This window comes from Schistocerca gregaria, chromosome 2 (genome assembly GCF_023897955.1).
Source record: "Schistocerca gregaria isolate iqSchGreg1 chromosome 2, iqSchGreg1.2, whole genome shotgun sequence".
In the NCBI taxonomy this organism is placed as follows: Eukaryota; Metazoa; Arthropoda; class Insecta; order Orthoptera; family Acrididae; genus Schistocerca; species Schistocerca gregaria.
Genome location: NC_064921.1, coordinates 781,954,229 through 781,973,012, shown reverse-complemented (window position 1 = coordinate 781,973,012; position 18,784 = coordinate 781,954,229). Strand labels below are relative to the sequence as shown.

Below are 18,784 nucleotides of genomic sequence, written 5' to 3'. Positions count from 1 at the left end.
CAGTGCACGGTAGTCTCCATTGCCACGTAAACATCGAATAACGGAACTTAACCGGCACCAGTGACAACATGTATTTTATTTCCCGCTTCCCTTTGCGCAAAAATGTAATGGTATATGTTAAATTATTTTCACTGTGCGACTCTTATTAGGTGTTCTCAACTGCTACGTTGTTAAATAAACAAGTTTTTGTCTTCTTAGCTAAGCAGATCAAAAGATGGAATAATTCAGCAAAATATTCGCCCCAAACTATGCTTGGATTTAATAGGTCATGGAACGCACCACATGAGAATGTTATTTTGATTGTCATTGGTCTAGGTCTAAAACGAGTAAGTGTTGTTCAGATATCGGGGTCAAGGTGCCGACAGCAGATGATAGGCTGAAGCATCTGACCACTGATTGACCCAGTCTGGTTGTAGTTACCAATTCAGTAACTGGGTCACGGTCTGCTGGAGATATGGCGCGTCATATCTCTTGACTCCCGTGTGAGTATCTATTAATAGCGATCGTTTTTCTATCGCTGAATATACGCTTCACGAGAATATACTGTACCTCGTACCTCAATTTTACGGAGGTTTTCTGTATCGGATCGCTGATACTGTTTCTTTATACAATACTGCACAGTTTCTTTCATACGATATTGCAGTGCATGTGTTATTCTGAATGCATGCATGTATGCCCAAAGGAACTTTGCATCGAAATTCAGAATAACATAGGCACTGCAATATCTTATTTATCTGCCGACACTGGGCAAGCGACTTTCAAGTAAATTTTCTCACCTGTACTGGAACATATGCAGGGTGTTACAAAAAGATACAGCCAAACTTTCAGGAAACATTCCTCACACACGAATAAAGAAATGATGTTATGTGGACATGTGTCCGGAAACGCTTAATTTCCATGTTAGAGCTCATTTTAGCTTCGTCAGTATGTACTGTGCTTCCTCGATTCACCGCCAGTTGGCCCAGTTGAAGGAAGGTAATGTTATCTTCGGTGCTCGTGTTAACATGTGACTCATTGCTCTACAGTACTAGCATCAAGCACATCAGTACGTAGCATCAACAGGTTAGTGGTCATCACGAACGTGGTTTTGCAGTCAGTGCAATGTTTAAAAATGCGGAGTTGGCAGATGCCCATTTGATGTATGGATTAGCACGGGGCGACAACCGTGGCGCGGTACGTTTTGTATCGAGACAGATTTCCAGAACGAAGGTCTCCCGACAAGAAGACGTTCGAAGCAATTGATCGGCGTCTTAGGGAGCACGGAACATGCCAGCCTATGACTCGCGTCTGGGGAAGACCTGGAACGACGAGGACACCTGCAATGGACGAGGAAATTCTTCGTGCAGTTGAAGATAACCCTAACGTCAGCGTCAGACAAGTTGCTGCTGTACAAGGTAACGTTGACCACGTCACTGTATAGAGTGTGCTACGGGAGAACCAGTCGTTTCCGTAGCATGTACAGTGTGTGCAGGCACTATCAGCAGCTGATTGGGGTCCACAGGTACACTTCTGCGAATGGTTCATCCAACAATGTGTCAATCCTCATTTCAGTGCAAATGTTCTCTTTACGGATGAGGCTTTATTCCAACGTGATCAAATTGTAAATTTTCACAATCAACATGTGTGGGCTGACGAGAATCCGCACGCAATTGTGCAATCACGTCATCAACACAGATTTTCTGTGAACGTTTGGGCAGGCATTGTTCGTGATGTCTTGATTGGGCCCCATGTTCTTCCACCTACGCTCAATGGAGCACGTTATCATGATTTCATACGGGATACTCTACCTGTGCTGCTAGAACATGTGCCTTTACAAGTACGACACAACATGTGGTTCATGCACGATGGAGCTCCTGCACATTTCAGTCGAAGTGTTCGTTCGCTTCTCAACAACAGATTCTACCGATGGATTGGTAGAGGCTGACCAATTCCATGGCCTCCACGGTCTCCTGACCTCAACCCTTCTGACTTTCATTTAAGGGGGCATTTGAAAGCTCTTGTCTACGCAACCCCGGTACCAAACGTAGAGACTCTTCGTGCTCGTATTGTGGACGGCTGTGATACAATACGCCATTCTCCAGGGCTGCATCAGCGCATCAGGGATTCCATGCGACGGAGGGTGGATGCATGTATCCTCGCTAACGGAGGACATTTTGAACATTTCCTATAACAAAGTGTTTGAAGTCATGCTGGTACGTTTTGTTGTTGTTTGTTTCCATTCCATGATTAATGTGATTTGAAGAGAAGTAATAAAATGAGCTCTAACATGGAAAGTAAGCGTTTCCGGACACATGTCCACATAACGTATTTTGTTTCTTTGTGTGTGAGGAATGTTTCCTGAAAGTTTGGCCGTACCTTTTTGTAACACCCTGTACAAGGGGCGTACGAGCACATGTTGTAAACGCGTGGTTGACGACATATGGTACTTTGGGTCTGTCGTCGAGTCGTGTCCGGATAGCCAAAAGGTACGGCGACCGCTCGCGATGAGCGGGACATCCGGCTTCGAGTCCCGGTGCGCACGAATTTTTATTGTCGTCATTCCACTTAACAACTGACGGTTGCCCATAATCACAACTGCGAATACATTTAATGTGTTTCTTTGATGGTGGAGCCAGCAGCTACAAGATTTAGAACATAGAATCTTCCCTGCTTTTCGCGCTCTAAGATCACTATCCAGAAATAAAGACGCAATACCATAATTTCTGTCATTCACAGCGTCGTTCTCATTTTCGGGTTGCTCAGGTGACGAGCGCCCATTCATCGCAGGTTTAGCAATTATTGTTGTCCGACATCGGTTGTCATTTCCTTCCTTTCGCCGCACCTTCGTCTGCGGTAATATGCAAGGGGACGTGTAATGCTCCATCTTTCTGTGAACCGCGTTATTTTTTTCAATGTGTTCTATATTTATCAATTGTCTCAGCGTGAAAGTTAGGTGTTTCTGAAACGGAAATGGGTAGCCAGCGCGGCGTTTGACGAGTATCTCAAATCGGACGCAGGCGGCGACGAAACGCGTGGTAGGTTGTTACGTAACGCGTGGTAGGTTGTTCAAAATGGCTCTAAGCACTATGGGACTTAACATCTGAGGTTATCAGTCCCCTAGACTTAGAACTACTTAAACCTAAGTAACCTAAGGACATAACACACACCCATGTCCGAGGCAGGATTCGAACCTGCGACCGTAGCAGTTGCGCGGTTTCGACTGAAGCGCCTAGAACCGGTCCGCCACAAGAAGCCCATCTGGGACACAATGTAACGTGACTTGCAAGCGGTGGGCCAAAACTCCGACCCCTCCCTGGCGGTTGTCGGTGGCGACTGAGTGGTCTCGGATCACTGTAACGCCCTATCTCTTTCGAAGTCTCGCGCAAGCTACCAAGCCGGCCGCTGTGGCCAAGCGATTCTAGGCGCTTCAGTCCGGAACCGCGCTGCTGCTACGGTGGCAGGTTCGAATCCTGCCTCGGACATGGATGTGTATGATATTCTTAGGTTGGTTAGTTTTAAGTAGTTCTAAGTCTAGGGGACTGATGACCTCAGATGTAAAGTCCCATAGTGCTCAGAGCCATTTGAATCAGATGGACTCCATAAACGGAGTGGAAATTTTAAGCTGTGCCGTGTATGACGCCCGAATGTCGGATATACGCTATGTCTCCGTAAGAGCGTGCAAAAATGTAATAGAACATACAGAATGATCCACTGAACAATTTAAGGTAGGGAACCTGCGGTCGAAAAAGCCAGCGTAAGAAGAGCTTAAGTAAAGTTGTCTACCGCTTTGCCTAGCATTACAGTTTTCCAGCTAACATGCATACAAGTTTACACGTGCGGTACTGTTTATTCACATGTACAAGTACTGCTGCTGAAGCGCCTAGAACCACTCGGTCACGACGTCCTGCTGTACAAGTACTCCGCGAATAAAAATCACCCACGAGTTCGTGCAATGCTTTTGACTGACTTTGCACCAAGGGTCGCATTGTGTTAGTGGTTAGTCCATCAATCGATTGATCGACTACATTTGTTCGAAGTCATGCTGTTTACTGGCGAGGGTTCATTTGATCATGATAGTATTTTGAACAGCAGGAATAGCCTTGTATGGGATGAGGAAAACCCTCACGCTGTAGTAGAGTCACACGGTCAAGCGCGTTTTACTGTGAATATCTGGGCCGGGATTGTAGTTGACAATCTCATTGCGCCATATCTTCTATCTGGCCGTTTGAATGGACCACTGTTCTTGAAGTTCGTGCAAAGAGTTCTACTTGAGTCGTTGGCTGTTCGTGAGAGGATGTGGATACAACATGACGATACAACGCCTCACTTCACTGTGGGAGTCCGCAACTATTTCAGTGGTGTAGTTTCTGGCCGCTGGATTCGAAGGCGAGGTCCTATTCCGTATCTACGAGGTCACTTGACCTGAATCGCCTTGATTATTTCCTGTGGGGACATCTAAAGTCACCTGTATATGAGACCCTAGTGGATGCGGAGAGAGAATTAGTTGCCAGAATTGTAGCTCCCTGTGGCGTGACTGGAAACACACCAGGAATGTTTACAGAGTGCGTCAGAAACTTGCTCGGGTATGTCATGCTTGCACTGAGGTTGATGACCGTTAGTTTCAGCACATTTTGTTGGATACATACACAGTAATGTAATTTTATTCCATTTTATTATTTATTCGTATTATCTCCGTAAGCTGGCTTCTTCGCCTCCATGTTCCCTACCTCAAATTATTCAGTGGAATAGCCTCTATGTCCTGTTAAATGTTTGCACGCTCTTACGGAGACATCCTGTAGAGCTAGTGCAGACAATATAACCGGGCTGTCTTACAGGCATCTTTACAGTGAACACTACTGGGCGTCGCGAATTAACCGACTTTGATCGTGGAATTAGTATCGATGCATGAAGTGTGAGACATATTGTATCGGAGATTACACAAGCATTTGCGTTTCGGAGATCAGGGGTAGATATTGTCACAATGTTTCAACACAACAAACCGCCGCACGGGACGACAACAAGTGTGTGTCGGATGGACGTCACATCACTTCTACAGAGCCATTGGGGAGATCCTCTGTGGGTCAAATAGCCTCTGATTTGAATGCGCGGCGTCAGGAGCACATTTACACCAGCACGGAGACAAGTGAGTTACACCATATGCGCTCCACCTTCCGATGTCCAAAATCACATCGAACGCTTTCCCATTACATTCGGCCTCTCTCTGTGTAGTTGACGTAAGATGTGCTCACTAGGAGCAATTCGGTCTCAGTTCGGAAGCGGTGGGGAACGCATTGCCTTGCCGTCGACGTGTCCAATTTGCATTGCGTCCTATCAGTCTACGTCGAAACAAAACCCCAGGAGTAGAGAACATACCGTCTGAACTACTGATAGCCTTGGGAGAGCAAGCCATGACAAAACTCTTCCATCTGGTGCGCAAAATGTTTGATAAAGACGAAATACTCTCAGACTTCAAGAAGAATATAGTACTTCCAATCTCAAAGAAAGCAGGTGCTGAGAGGTTTGAAAAATACCCAACCAGCGATTTAACAAGTCTCGGTTGCAAAATATTAACACGAATTCCTTACAGACGAATGGAAAAAACTGGTAGAAACCGAACTCGGTCAAGATCAGTTTGGATTCCAGAGACATGTAGGAACACGCGAGGCAATACTGACCCTACTTCTCATAGCAGATAGGTCAGGGAAAGATAAACCTACGTTTATAGCATTTATAGACTTTTGACAACGTTGACTGGAATACTCTCTTTCAAATTCTAAAGGCGGCGTGGTTGAGAAGGGAGAGAGACAGGGATGTAGCCTACCCCGAGATTATTCAATTTGTATATTGAGCAAACAGTAAAGGAAACAAAAGAAAAATTTGCAGTCGGAATTTAAGTCCACGGACAAGAAAAGAAATAAAAACTTTGCTGAAATTCTGTCAAAGACAGCAAAGGACTTGGAAGAACAGTTGAACTGAGTGGGCAGTGTCTTGAAAGGACGGTATAAGATGCTCATAAGAAAACAAGGATAATAAAATGTAGTCGAATTATATCAAGTGATGCTGAGGCAATTAGATTAGGAAATGAGATATTTAAAGTAGTAGATGTGTTTTGTTATTTGAGAAGCAAAATACCTGAGATGGTCGAAGTAGGAACGATGTAAAATGTAGACTGGCGATGGCAAGGAAACCGTTTCTGAGGAAGAGAAATTTGTTAACATCGAGTATAGATTTAAGTGTCAGGAAGTCTTTTCTGAAAGTAATTGTATGGAGTGTAGCCACGTATGCTAGTGAAACATGGACGATAAACAGTGCAGAGAAGAAGAGAATAGAAGCTTTTGAAATGAGCTACAGAAGAATGTTGAACATTAAATGGGTAGGTCACATAACTAATGAGGAGGTACTGAATGGAACTGCGGAGAAGAGGAATTTGTGGCACAACTTGACTAGAAGAAGGGATCGGTTGGTAGGACACGTTCTGAGGCATCAGGGGATCACCAATTTAGTATTGGAGGGCAGCGTGGGGGGTAAAAACCGTAGAGGGAGGCCAAGAGATGAATGCATTAAGCAGACTCAATGATGTAGGGTGCAGTAGTTATTCGGAGATGAAGAGGCTTGCACAGGATAGAGTAGCATGGAGATCTGCATCAAACCAGTCTTTGGACTGAAGACCACAACAACCCAGCAGTTGAGGTGTTCTTTCTTCACGCTTCGAGGGTCCAATGACGGTTTTCTTGTGTCTTTGCTAATCTAGCTTTTCTACGGGGATGTGGTGAGCAACGATACGTGTATGGCTTTGGGCGTTTATATTCTATCGCTAGGAGGTTGCTCTGGAGGGTATGGCTGTTAACCGGATGTTACTGTACAGCAGTGAACTGAATTTGCTTCCTGTGCGCCATCCTAGGCAGTCGACGGCGAACTCCGTCAACAAAGTATTGAGCACGTTGGTGTCTCTTTCCCCGAATCGAGGTACTAGCGGCACGTCCTTGACCCTGTGCCAGGTGAAAATCCCACTGCCTGCACAGCCGCGGAGACGGAGTTCCCCATGCGTGGGGCACCTACGATCTTGCTCACGTCAGAGGTCCGAAATGGATGGGCGGGGGGTGGGGGGCTCACCTATCCTCCTCTCGGCTGTGATTTCGACGTGCAACACAAGGTGTGTCGTCATCCCAGTCACGTGACACTCCTGGTTATTCCACTCGCCATGCCGACAGGAGAGCTCTTTGCTCAAAGCAACGGCTACCTCTGACTCGTTGGCTCATGATTACAAAGCCAGCCCGAGTTGTTGCGATTGCTTTTCCTTGAAAAGTGGTTATGTGGAGTGATTATGAGGCCCAATGAACGTGACTGGTTGCGCGGGATTAGCCGAACGGTCTAGGCGCTGCAGTCATGGACTGAGCGGCTGGTCCCGGCGGAGGTTCGAGTCCTCCCCCGGGTATGGGTGTGTATGTGTTTGTCCTTAGGATAATTAGGTTAAGTAGTGTGTAAACTTAGGGACCAATGACCTTAGCAGTTAAGTGCCACAAGATTTCACACACATTTGAACATTTTGAACGTGACTATGCTCAGTCACGCTTGGCTGTCTTGAAGCTGCCTCATTCTGTGATATTTACTGCAGTGCTACTCCACAAAGTATCGTTTCACCTCTACAGGGGTGATTCCAATGCGGCCAAGGCCACATAAGAAGTTTTTCCAGCGGGAAAAAGAGCTGAAAAAAAAAAACACGGCAGAAATAGGGCCGAGATCTAAAGGTACGTTCACATGGGCCAGAAACGTTGCGTATTGCCGACAATATATCCCGACAGAGTTGTCCGCCAACACTGTGGCCACACAAACTGCTCCCACACATACTACAACATTAATGGTGACTATTGCCCGTCAATGTTTGCAGCAATAAATTGTCAAGCCAGAACTGTTTGCAAGGGGGCACACTGCTGCCACAAAATGGTCGAAGCGAGCTAGTGGAAGACTATGCGATTCCACTGCTTTTACGCCACACAAGGAATCAAGTTAGAAAGAACAAGAGAAATCTGATTTTGTGGGTGCGTTCTTTTTTGAGTAAGCAGAATGCTTCAGAAAATTTAACTAGCAGGCTGATACTAGGTACATATCTGTTCAAGAATTTACCGCAATGTCGAAGCACGATATGGAACATCTATTACAAGCAAATTTTCCATGAATTGCTAAAACCGTTACAAATATAAATGAGTGCATACCAGTTACAATCCGATTGGCTATCACCCTTCGTTTTTAGCTACTCATGATTCGTACAGAAGTACCTGTGTAAAGTTCACAATTCGTCAATAAACCAATCGTCAATAAACCATTTGGTACCGGAAGTATGCAGTAGTAGAGGGACATGAGATTTCATTAAGAGCGTCTTGAAGTAAGGATACAATTTTTATTGGTATTATATTTTCGTTATCAGCACAAGCCACTGTTTACCAAATCAATGCCTGCTTCAGGTACGTGTGGAGCTAGTATGAAACTCATGGCATCAAATGTAAACCATATGGTTGAAGAACTGCCTACACTTCCAGTGTCCTATGCAACGTTTTTGCCTCGCGTAGCATAGGCTCGAAGACTTCGGATTTATTTTGCATGCTTGATGAAGCGTGGATCCGAGCTCATAGGCAACAAATTGTAAAATATTTTTATTGGTTCCGATCATTGCATACATCAATTTCGATGTACGATAGCTCTGGCCATAGATGAGTCGCATCTATAAAATTAATAATTGTCCACTTGTCCACTGCAGTACACTACGAACAACTAAAAACATTTGGCTATATGTGCGCAAAGAAACTTTCGAACAAAAGTAAAAAGATTGTTTTCGCTCGTGTCAGATACGCGACTGCATCGCCTTTCCGTGATGAAACTGGGAAACAAGCGTGAGAGTAATTGAAGCATTTACAGACAAGCATAGAGATAGATATTGGTCTATTGCAGAAATGTTGTCGGCAACGCTGTAGTGACCAAATATTGCCGTAAAATGTGGACCATCTAAACGGAGCTTAAGTGAGGGCGGTCACATAGCTGGAATTCACGTGGCTGCTGCACAGGCGGGACGCGTCTTAAAGGTCGCATTCAACGTAATCCGTCCCGGCCTATTACTCGTATTCTCTCTACTGGAATTCCAGCAACCTGAGTGAGAGGCCGAAAGGGCAGTTCTTCACGAGGAACCCCACAACTATGTTTCAATGTTGATGTGCAACATAGACCGTGTCGACAATGAACTGTTCATTCTGGAGGTACAAAAATATACGTGTATATCGATGTAAGGGACCCACGCTATAAAAACAGGAGTGCGTCAGACAATTAATAAATGCCATTGCGGGAGGGTGGGCAACGGCGTTACCGCAGTGGATACACCGGTTCCCGTGAGATCATAGAAGTTAAGCGCTGTCGGGCGTGCTCGGCACTTGGATGGGTGACCATTTAGGCCGCCATGCGCTGTTGCCATTTTTCGGGATGCACTCAGCCTCTTGATGCCAGTTGAGGAGCTACTCGACCGAATAGTAGCGGCTTCGGTCAAGAATACCATCATAATGACCAGGAGAGCGGTGTGCTGAACCCACACCCGTCCTGTTCGCATCCTCCACCGAGAATGACACGGCGGTCGGATGGTCCCGGTAGGCCACTCGTGGCCTGAAGACAGAGTGCTTTTTTTGTTGCGGGAGGGTGAGAGAAAATATAAGTGGTAGAAAGAAATAAAGTTGATAGGTACGAAAACTTTTTAAGGGTTTTTTCTTCATATGTATTTACTAGCAAGTTCTTCATATTCTAGTTAGGAAAACCATTTAAGGTTTACTGCTTACAAGACTTTCTTCGAGACACTCATTCATGACTAGAACTGAAAAACTCTCCAGAGCGGTTTCTGACCAATTTTCCACTTGTGTTGCCGCTAGTTCAGCATGCAGACGTATTTGTCACGTATATAAATGTCCTCGAAGTTGCAACTGTCAACAGTCCTCCAATAATTGCGAAGTACACGACATGCTCTAATTGTAGTATCAGCAAACTCAACCCTTACATAGCTCGATCGGTGCAAAATCCGACATTTATGTGCAAAAAGTGGCAGATGCTAATTCAAAAAAACGACTAGCTTTCGATAACTTGTTGTCGGAAAACAATTTTTTTCATGCCTCGAGTTTTTTCAGGAAAAGGTCTTACAAGGTTGTCATATAGGAGGAAATGCCTTGTCAGTCACAATTACGAATGGACGAGGTGAACTGGGAGAGCAGTTTGGGGGAGGTTACAATTAAGGCATATTTACTGTATGTGTATAAATTTTTGTCTTTAGATCAGCCGCTTTGAAGAAATTTGAATCTCCTCCTTGACCATCGCCTCCGACGTTAATGTGTGTGAACTGCTATCTGCCACAGCAAGCAGAACAATCGAAAACAATAATTCCTGATCACTCTAATTGTTTCAGAAACGTCTGTTTTCATACTAACAGTTTTTCGAGTGAATTAAGAGACATTCGACAAACTCAAAAAGTATATATGGATATTCTGTTAATACCTAATGTACGAAAACGAACTTTCCCTTTGTTGACGTGTCACTTAGTATAGAATGGATTCGCCATTTCCTCTGCCGTCTTCGACGACGACTAGCTAGTAATAAATACACTGCGAGAAATGAATTGCTATTCAGCGAAACACTGTGCGCTGATATTGTCGAGAAATTATTTCTGCGACGCATGTACCTGGCCGTCTTACTGCCATCGCCAGGCAAATTTTCCTGTTCTGTATGGCCGGAGCACTGCGATTTTTCAGCTCGAGTCCCGCTGCAAAAATCGCACGTGTTGCCGTAGCGTAAGATGGGAGCGGCCGGAGGCAAAATACTGGTGACGCGATGTCTCCCGACTTGTACCGATTGGGAATTTGGCAGTCGGACGCTGAAGAAAAAGTGCACAGATGGTGCGACATAATCTAGGTGTATAGGTGATTACAACATATTATGGAGGCTGTAAATAGCGGCTGTCTTGCATGGTGGTGGTTCAAGCCGTCCACAGCAAACTAGATGTAAGTATAAGCTGGTGAGAGTGAGTAGCTGTGGAATATTGCAGCAAGCTGTTAATGCCGGACAGGGGTCAGTGAGGCCCCTGCGTATCGCCGACATTACACAACGTCCACGAGGAATATACGTGCCCGGGATCCACGATACGTAAACATCTGCCACGGAAGAGCTCAGGCGGGCGTATGGTTAAATGTAGATCCCAAACTTAGTGTTGCTTCACAGATCCTGTATGGAATAAGCTGTGCTAGTGACGGAAATAGCCTTTGGTGTTAGAGATCTGCACGTGGACCGGTTACTTAGCTCCGGAATAGCGTGTAAATCGGTATTTTTGAATGAGAGTTTAACCAGAGTGATTAAACCGTTCAAAATACCTGGTTTCTGAAACAACCGATTTTCCATCCCTTATTCCTATTATTTCCTTTGAACTCGATCAAAGATTGAAAAAATTGACACCTTCAGTTTCAGCAAGCATACCATTAAAATATTTAATTAAATAGAAAAATAAAAGAAAATTTAGTCCGCCCACCATTCGCTGTTTTCCCAAAAATGGTTGAAAACTACAAAAAATGACCAATATGGACCTATTGATACTAAATTTTTGAAGCTCTGCTCAAAAATCATGTTTTAATCGAGGATAATACCACTAGATATTGAACGTATACAGAGAAGGGCAGCACGAATGGTCACAAATTTGTTTCATCCATGGGAGAGTGTCACAGAGATACTGAAGGAACTGAAATCGCTGGCTCTTGAAGACAGACGTAAACTATCCCGCGAAAGTCTGTTAACGAAGTTTCGAGAATCTGCTTTAAATGATTACTCTAGGGGTATACTAGAACCCCAAACATATCGCTCACACAGAGATCGTGAGGATAAGATTAGCATAATTACTGCAAGCACGAATACTTTCAAACAATCATTCTTCCCTTGCTCCCTACGTGAATGGAACAGGAAGAAACCGTAATAACTGGTACAACGGGACGTACCCTCTGCCATGCACCTCACGATAGTTCGCAGAGTATAGATGTAGATGTGGGCACTTGCGCATCACGAACAGTCAATGCTAAAGGGCGGAAACTGAGTTGGAGAACCCTATTTATCGTATTAATTCATCAATTTCCAAAGGCTACAAGCAGATAAAGACATATTTTAGAGACACAAGCAGCTGATATGCTGCTTTCTGTTTTTATTGTAAACTACGAATGACTTGTTAAGTTTTAAGTTTTCTTAGTTTTGAATACATTATGGGAGAGGCAGTGATCAATGTCTTACAAATATTTACTATTAAAAACAGTCTTGATCGCGATCAAGACTGTTTTTAATAGTAAATATTTAAGTTTTCTCCTTATATGATGTCAGAAGTCTGTTGTGGTTCCTCCAGTTCTTAATCTTTTATAGCAAACAGGGCAATGTACTTCATTGGTACCGCACTTCGTAAAATACTTCCACACTACTGCCATTCAGTAATTCAACTACTTTCCAACGACAACAGCGAGAAGTTTCAGACTAGATACGACAAGTCTCGCACATTACATGTACAAGCGTACGATCCAATAGGCCACGCCACATGGCAATGAGAACATTATTGTTTCAGGAATGCTGTTCCAACACTTGGCCGTGTGCTTGTTGCTCGTTTCTATCGGCATTGTTATTACAGTAGCACTTACCGCTTTTCCTGTTTTCTACAATGGCGCAGTATTTCAAAGCAATGGAAACTGAAATTTTACAAATAAAAATTAATCGTCTAAAAAAAGTTTATTCAAAAACCAAAGATTTTTGCACTGCTGCTATGGCTAATTGATAATTCGATCCTTTATCCAGTTATTAATAAAAAATAAGAAACACCCGTTATAACAGAGGCCACACAAATATCCAAAAAATTCGGTTATTCAGAACTAAAATACTGGTATCGGTTTCAACCGATCGGCTATTCCCATCCCTACTCTGGACTTTGTGATACATACCTGAAAGCTGTGGCTCTGTGATTCCACTGAACAATGTGACATAGTGATTAGCACACTGGACTTCCTTTGACAGGGCACGACCGATTTCCTTCCCCATCCTTGATACAATTCGAGTAGTGCTCCGTCTCTACTAACCTCAATGTCGAGAGGACTCTAAGCCCACTCTTCCTTCCTTCCCCCGTTCTATGACTCCCCAGTCGCTCCTACGATTTCCTTCAGCAATGATTTTCATATAGAAAAAATGACGCAGTGCTCGGTGTTTCTGACTCCACGATGAAATGACAGGTATCAGTCCGTTCAGAGGTTCGAGGAAGGCGAGGGCGTAGCAACACCAGTAGAAAAATGCGGTGTTCAAACCAGCCTTTGGGTTGACGGCAGCTTTACTATCTCACAAGCGTTACCTGGCCAGACAGGTGTGAGATTCAGACCGTGAATGAATCTGCGCACATAGCTTTATGTTCTATCATTTAAGTAAACGATTTGATGCATTTACCAGATACCAGAGCAGAGAGAGAGAGAGAGAGAGAGAGAGAGAGAGAGAGAGAGAGAGAGAGAGAGAGAGAGAGAGGGGGGGGGAGGGGAGAGGGAGGGAGAGAAGGAGAGGTGTGATTTTCACATTCTCGCACACAGTGGCGATTAATGCATTTCGGTGGAATTTGAGCCTCTTTCCACGCGGTGCATAGTTATTTTCTAAGCGTATCCGTTGCGTGTATTTTTTTTCCCCTCATGTAGCTCAAATTACGTCGTTAGGACCAATGAATGTATTTCAATTTAACGTTGACTGTGTACTGCTACGTGTGCCCCATCACTTCTTTAGTTGATTAATGGTCTGTAGGTTCGTCTCTATTGAGACAGAATAGGGCATGTGAAGGTTAATACTTCTGGTTGAAATCCCTGTCCGAAGTCGTCGTAATTTAGTTGTTGATTTTCTGCTTTGCCTAGAAAACCAACGGTAATACTTAACATGGTTTTTCAATGGAGGTATAATAACGGGAGCTGTCATGACATCACATATTATATGCTCGCAAACATTAGTTACTAGTGGAAGTGTTTTGATCAGAAATGGCAACTTGCTTCATTTACAGGTGTACTGATCGTTCTGATTATAATCTAAAGCGTAAAGGAATCACATTTCATTCATAATGTTTTCGTTCAAGAGATATTTTCCTTTATGCCGATGAATTGTTGGTGCTCTGTTTACTTTCACTGTAATTATTTTATTTCTGTGATTCGACTTTAGATTTCCTATCAGCCCCACTCGAAAATCTCTCTGGGTGAACGCTGTGAGAAGCAAAGATTGGAAACCGACCAAAAGTAGCAAAATGTCTTCTCGTCATTTTCGGAAACAGGATTTAGAACGAACAATACTTTTGTCACTCGATGTTAACGGAATCGCTAGATTGGGAAAGCTGCCTTTTGACATCACATATTTCTCGTCTTGCGCATTAGAAACATAAGAAACACAAAGTTACGTTAACGCGGCCAAGTGCGCCATGTTACTGGATCAAATGTGTATTTAAGTCGAGAAAACCTTCCGGAATGCCTTCCCGACAGTGTGTCACTGACGAAAGCACTGTAACATTTACATTTAAAACAACTGTAGCGTGTAAACGACAGACATGTAAGAACAAGCAGAAGCAGCTATCGTAAACAGTAGCATGCCAATGTTTTGGGGCCACCACCATGGCGGCACCGGCTTCAAAGCAACGTGCTGCCAAAATCTGTAGCGCCGACTTGCCTTATTACACCTCCATGGGTGCTCCCATAAATTTACTGAATCTATGGTTTGTGAGCTGTCACAATGTTTTCAAAAATACGTCAGCTACTGTTACGGTAATACATCTCGGCGAACTATTTGAAAACAGAGATATCTCTTATTACTTTCCGTACTGCTCACCATTTGAATACATTTTCAATGTAAGAATAAATTGCTTAAACTTTCTCGAGGACATTATTGAAAAAAGCTTGTTCGCATGTCCTTGAGAATGTATGTGTAACTAACACGACTGTTGTCTTTCATTTTTACGATCGCTTTAACTTGTTTTATGTACCATCAAGAAATACAAAGTGGTGCCATGTATTAAAGATTGAACAGTATTATATGTGATTACTTGATCGTGGTCAGAATAAGAAATGACTACAACGTTAGAAATATTCGGTACATTTTTGATCACTCATTTTGTTTCTTTGCACAGTCGTAATGACCGCAACTTAGAGTTTCTCCTTGCGGTGGACAGCCGTCAGCAGGTGAAATTTTAACCCTGCGGCGTGATGTCGCCGTGCCGCGCCAAGAACAGCCGTCAGTGCTCGCCCAATCTCAGCGACGTTCGTGCATCAAATGAAAACATCAAAAAAACACTTGGTAGCTTTACTTCAACAAGTATTACTGTGAAAAATTATTAACCTCAATATGCAACATACATCGTGTTGGCGGCAAATCTTTCGTTGGTGCAGCACAGAAGTCTGTACCATTATGAATAAGAGCGCGTATCGTGTGTCGTATGGTGACGAAGAAGGGTGCCGACACACAGCCTACTGCTCGGGAATAGCAGAAGCGAGCCACTGGCCTTGGCGTCGCTGTGCGACGGATGGAACACCACGGACAGTGTGTGCCTCCTGTCCTCACTCCGTGAGGCACTGTAAAGAGGTTTCAAAATCTGATCTGCCAGAGGAGATTGGCGCTGTGCCTGGTGACCATGTTACACCACCACTTCTCTTCCGCTTGACAGCCAAATGCTGGCAATGAAATTTCTTCCATCACCGCGTTTCGAACCAGCTACCGTTCCGGTCAGTCTACCGTTAACATGCTACACTAAGGAGACCGCCGCTCTACATATATCTATATTTGAATTTCCATGCCTATACCAGTCTCTGTATCTGGCTTTGGGTGCGTGTTGTAATAAGAGAGACTGGTTAGTGTGGAGGGCGTTTAGAGGGCGGCCGTAACGTCAGGTGGGAACGCAGGCTATACTGTAGAATGGTCGGTGGGAGCCGACGGCGGAAGCCGGGCAGCGACTGCGATGGCGGCGTGCTGTGTGTCGCTCGCCAGTAGCGGCTGCGGCCTCGGCGGCGGAACAGGTACTCAGTGGGCGCCCCTTCCTTCCTGCACGCGCGGCTTCTGCTCCAACAGGTAGGACACGCCAGCTGCGAATATCACCGGCAGCTGCTGTGACCGAGGCTACCCCATATACACTACTATGGCTATTAAAATTACTACACCACCAAGATCACGTGCTACAGACGTGAAATTTAACCGACAGGAAGAAGATGCTATGATATGCAAATGATTAGCTTTTCAGAGCATTCACACAAGGTTGACGCCGGTGGAGACACCTATAAACGTGCTGACACTACAAAAGTTTCCATCCGATTTGTCATACACAAACAGCAGTTGACCGGCGATGCCTGGTGAAACGTTGTTGTGATGCCTCGTTTCCGACTTTCATAAAGGTCGGATTGTAGCCTATCGCGATTGCGGTTTATCGTATGCGACATTGCTGCTCTCGTTGGTCGAGATCCAATGACTGTTAACAGAATATGGAATCGGTGGGTTCAGGAGGGCAATACGGAACGCCGTGCTGGATCTCAACGGCCTCGTATCACTAGCAGTCGAGATGACAGGCATCTTATCCCCATGGCTGTAACGGATCGTGCAGCCACGTCTCGACCCCTGAGTCAACAGATGGGGACGTTTGTAAGACAACAACTATTCGACGACGTTTGCAGCAGCGTGGACTGTCAGCTCGGAGACCATGGCTGCTGTTACCCTTGACGCTGCATCACAGACAGGAGCGCCTGCGATGGTGTACTCAACGACGAACCTGGGTGCACGAATAGCAAAACGTAATTTTTTCGGATGATTTCAGGTTCTGTCGATAGCGTCGAGATGGTCGCATCCGTGTTTGGCGACATCGCGGTGAACGCACATTGGAAGCGTGTATTCGTCATTGACATACTGGCGTATCACCCGGCATGATGGTATGGGGTGCCACTGGTTACATGTCTCGGTCACCGCTTGTTCGCACTGATGGCACTTTAAACAGTGGACGTTACATTTCAGATGTGTTACCGTGGCTCTACCCTTCCTCCGATCGCTGCGAAACCCTACATTTCAGCACGATAATGCACGACAGCATGTCGCAGGTCCTGTACAGGCCATTCTGGATACAGAAAGTGTCCGACTGGTGCCCTGGCCAGCACATTCTCCAGATCTCTCACCAACTGAAAACGTCTTGTCAATGGCGGCCGAGCAACTGGCTCGTCACAATACGCCAGTCACTACTCTTGATGAATTGTGGTATGGTGTTGAAGCTGCATGGGGGCAGCTGTACCTGTACACGCCATCCAAGCTCTGTTTGACTCAATGCCCAGGCGTATCAAGGCCGTTATTACGTCCAGAGTTGGTTGTTCTGGGTACTGATTCCTCAGGATCTATGCACCCAAATTGCATGAAAATGTAACCACATGTCAGTTCTAGTATAATATATTTGTCCAATGAATACCCGTTTATCATCTGCATTTCTTCTTGGTGTAGCAATTGTAATGGCCAGTAGTGTATTAATCCAGTTTCTGCTTGAGTTAATTTTCACTTCTGAACTTCACAATTCAGATATTTATTTGTTCATTGTCATTAATGAAACGCACTACAACAAGCTAAACAAAAAGTAATTAATAATTTAAGCAATAGAGGGTGTAACGTATATGTCCCGTTAGGCAGATAATAAATTTTATTTGGGCCTTTGTCCCGCTCCAACGCGGGACGGCCGTGTTATTACGGATTTGGCAGTGTTATTTGCAGAGTGTGGCCGGATGCCCTTCCTGCCGCCACCCCCTTCCCGGGACGTAAGTAGTGCACCCTAGCTGTCTGCTTAGAGTGCAAGCCATGAAATAGTGCGCATGTTTTCAGATGTATGAGTCGTGTAACTGAGGCGGAACGTGGGGACGGGCCCGGTATTCACCTAGCGGGATGTGGAAAACCACATCCAGGCTGGCCGGCATACCGGCCCTCGTCGTTAATCCACAGGTCGGATTCGACCCGGGCCGGTGCGCCTACCCGAGTACAGGAAGCAGCGCATTAGCGCTCTCTGCTACCCTGGCGGGTAAATTTTAAGTGAAATACATGGCAGTAAATAAAATAAAGCAGCGTATGTCATTTACATTACGTTTAGGCAACAGCATTCACTTTCTGTAATACTGTACAAGACACTTTATGCACAAACCAACATCACATTTCGAGCACGTTGTTCTGAGTCCCTTTGCCGATTTCTGCAGCACAGAGTCGTTTTTTCTGTGACCAGATGATTTTTTAAATCGTATCTGATGTTATGCAGAACTCTACCTTCGTATAGATTACCTGTAGGGCGACCAGGACCTGTACGGATTGTGGCATTGGAAGTCAGGTAACATTCTACAATGTAGCTCCAAAACTGCAGTTGTGGCATATTCATACCTGTCTTTCTGTAGAGAAGCCACGCATTATGTACACACACATCGAGCAGCCACGTAAAAATTGGCCACCACTAAACGCTATATTTTCATACATTCGGTCAGTCCCCCCCCACCACCCCTCCACCCTGCCCCCCAAATTTTTGTTGTATTTTCCAGTAACATGTGGTCGCAGCAAAACTATTCTTTTCTTCATTTGTCTTGACTATCGGCTCACAGCGCTCACTGGATTCATCTCATGGCTGGTTGATGGAATTGTTACACTGCAGAACTATCCAGCCGTCTGGTAATAATCATTCCACTTCCATTGCTACTCTTGGAATCAAAATCTCCCCTCTTCTTGCTTTTGGACGTCGCCTTACAGGGTGTAAGTTGAC

At 44.8% G+C, this 18,784-nt stretch overlaps 1 protein-coding gene across 12 annotated transcripts in view; it reads left to right on the top strand.

Annotated features, from left to right (window-relative positions):
* LOC126335033 (NAD kinase-like) overlaps window positions 1–18,784 on the top strand; it is a 904,299-nt gene that overhangs the window by 641,100 nt on the left and 244,415 nt on the right. The window contains exon 1 of one of the 12 annotated variants that reach the window (XM_049997889.1): window positions 15,969–16,092. The exons of the other annotated variants lie outside the window; for them this stretch is intronic. Within the exon in view, the coding sequence (XP_049853846.1) occupies window positions 15,983–16,092 (110 nt within the window). The 5' untranslated portion in view covers window positions 15,969–15,982. Of the gene's footprint in view, window positions 1–15,968; window positions 16,093–18,784 lie in introns of those variants that run through there. 12 annotated transcript variants of the gene reach the window in all.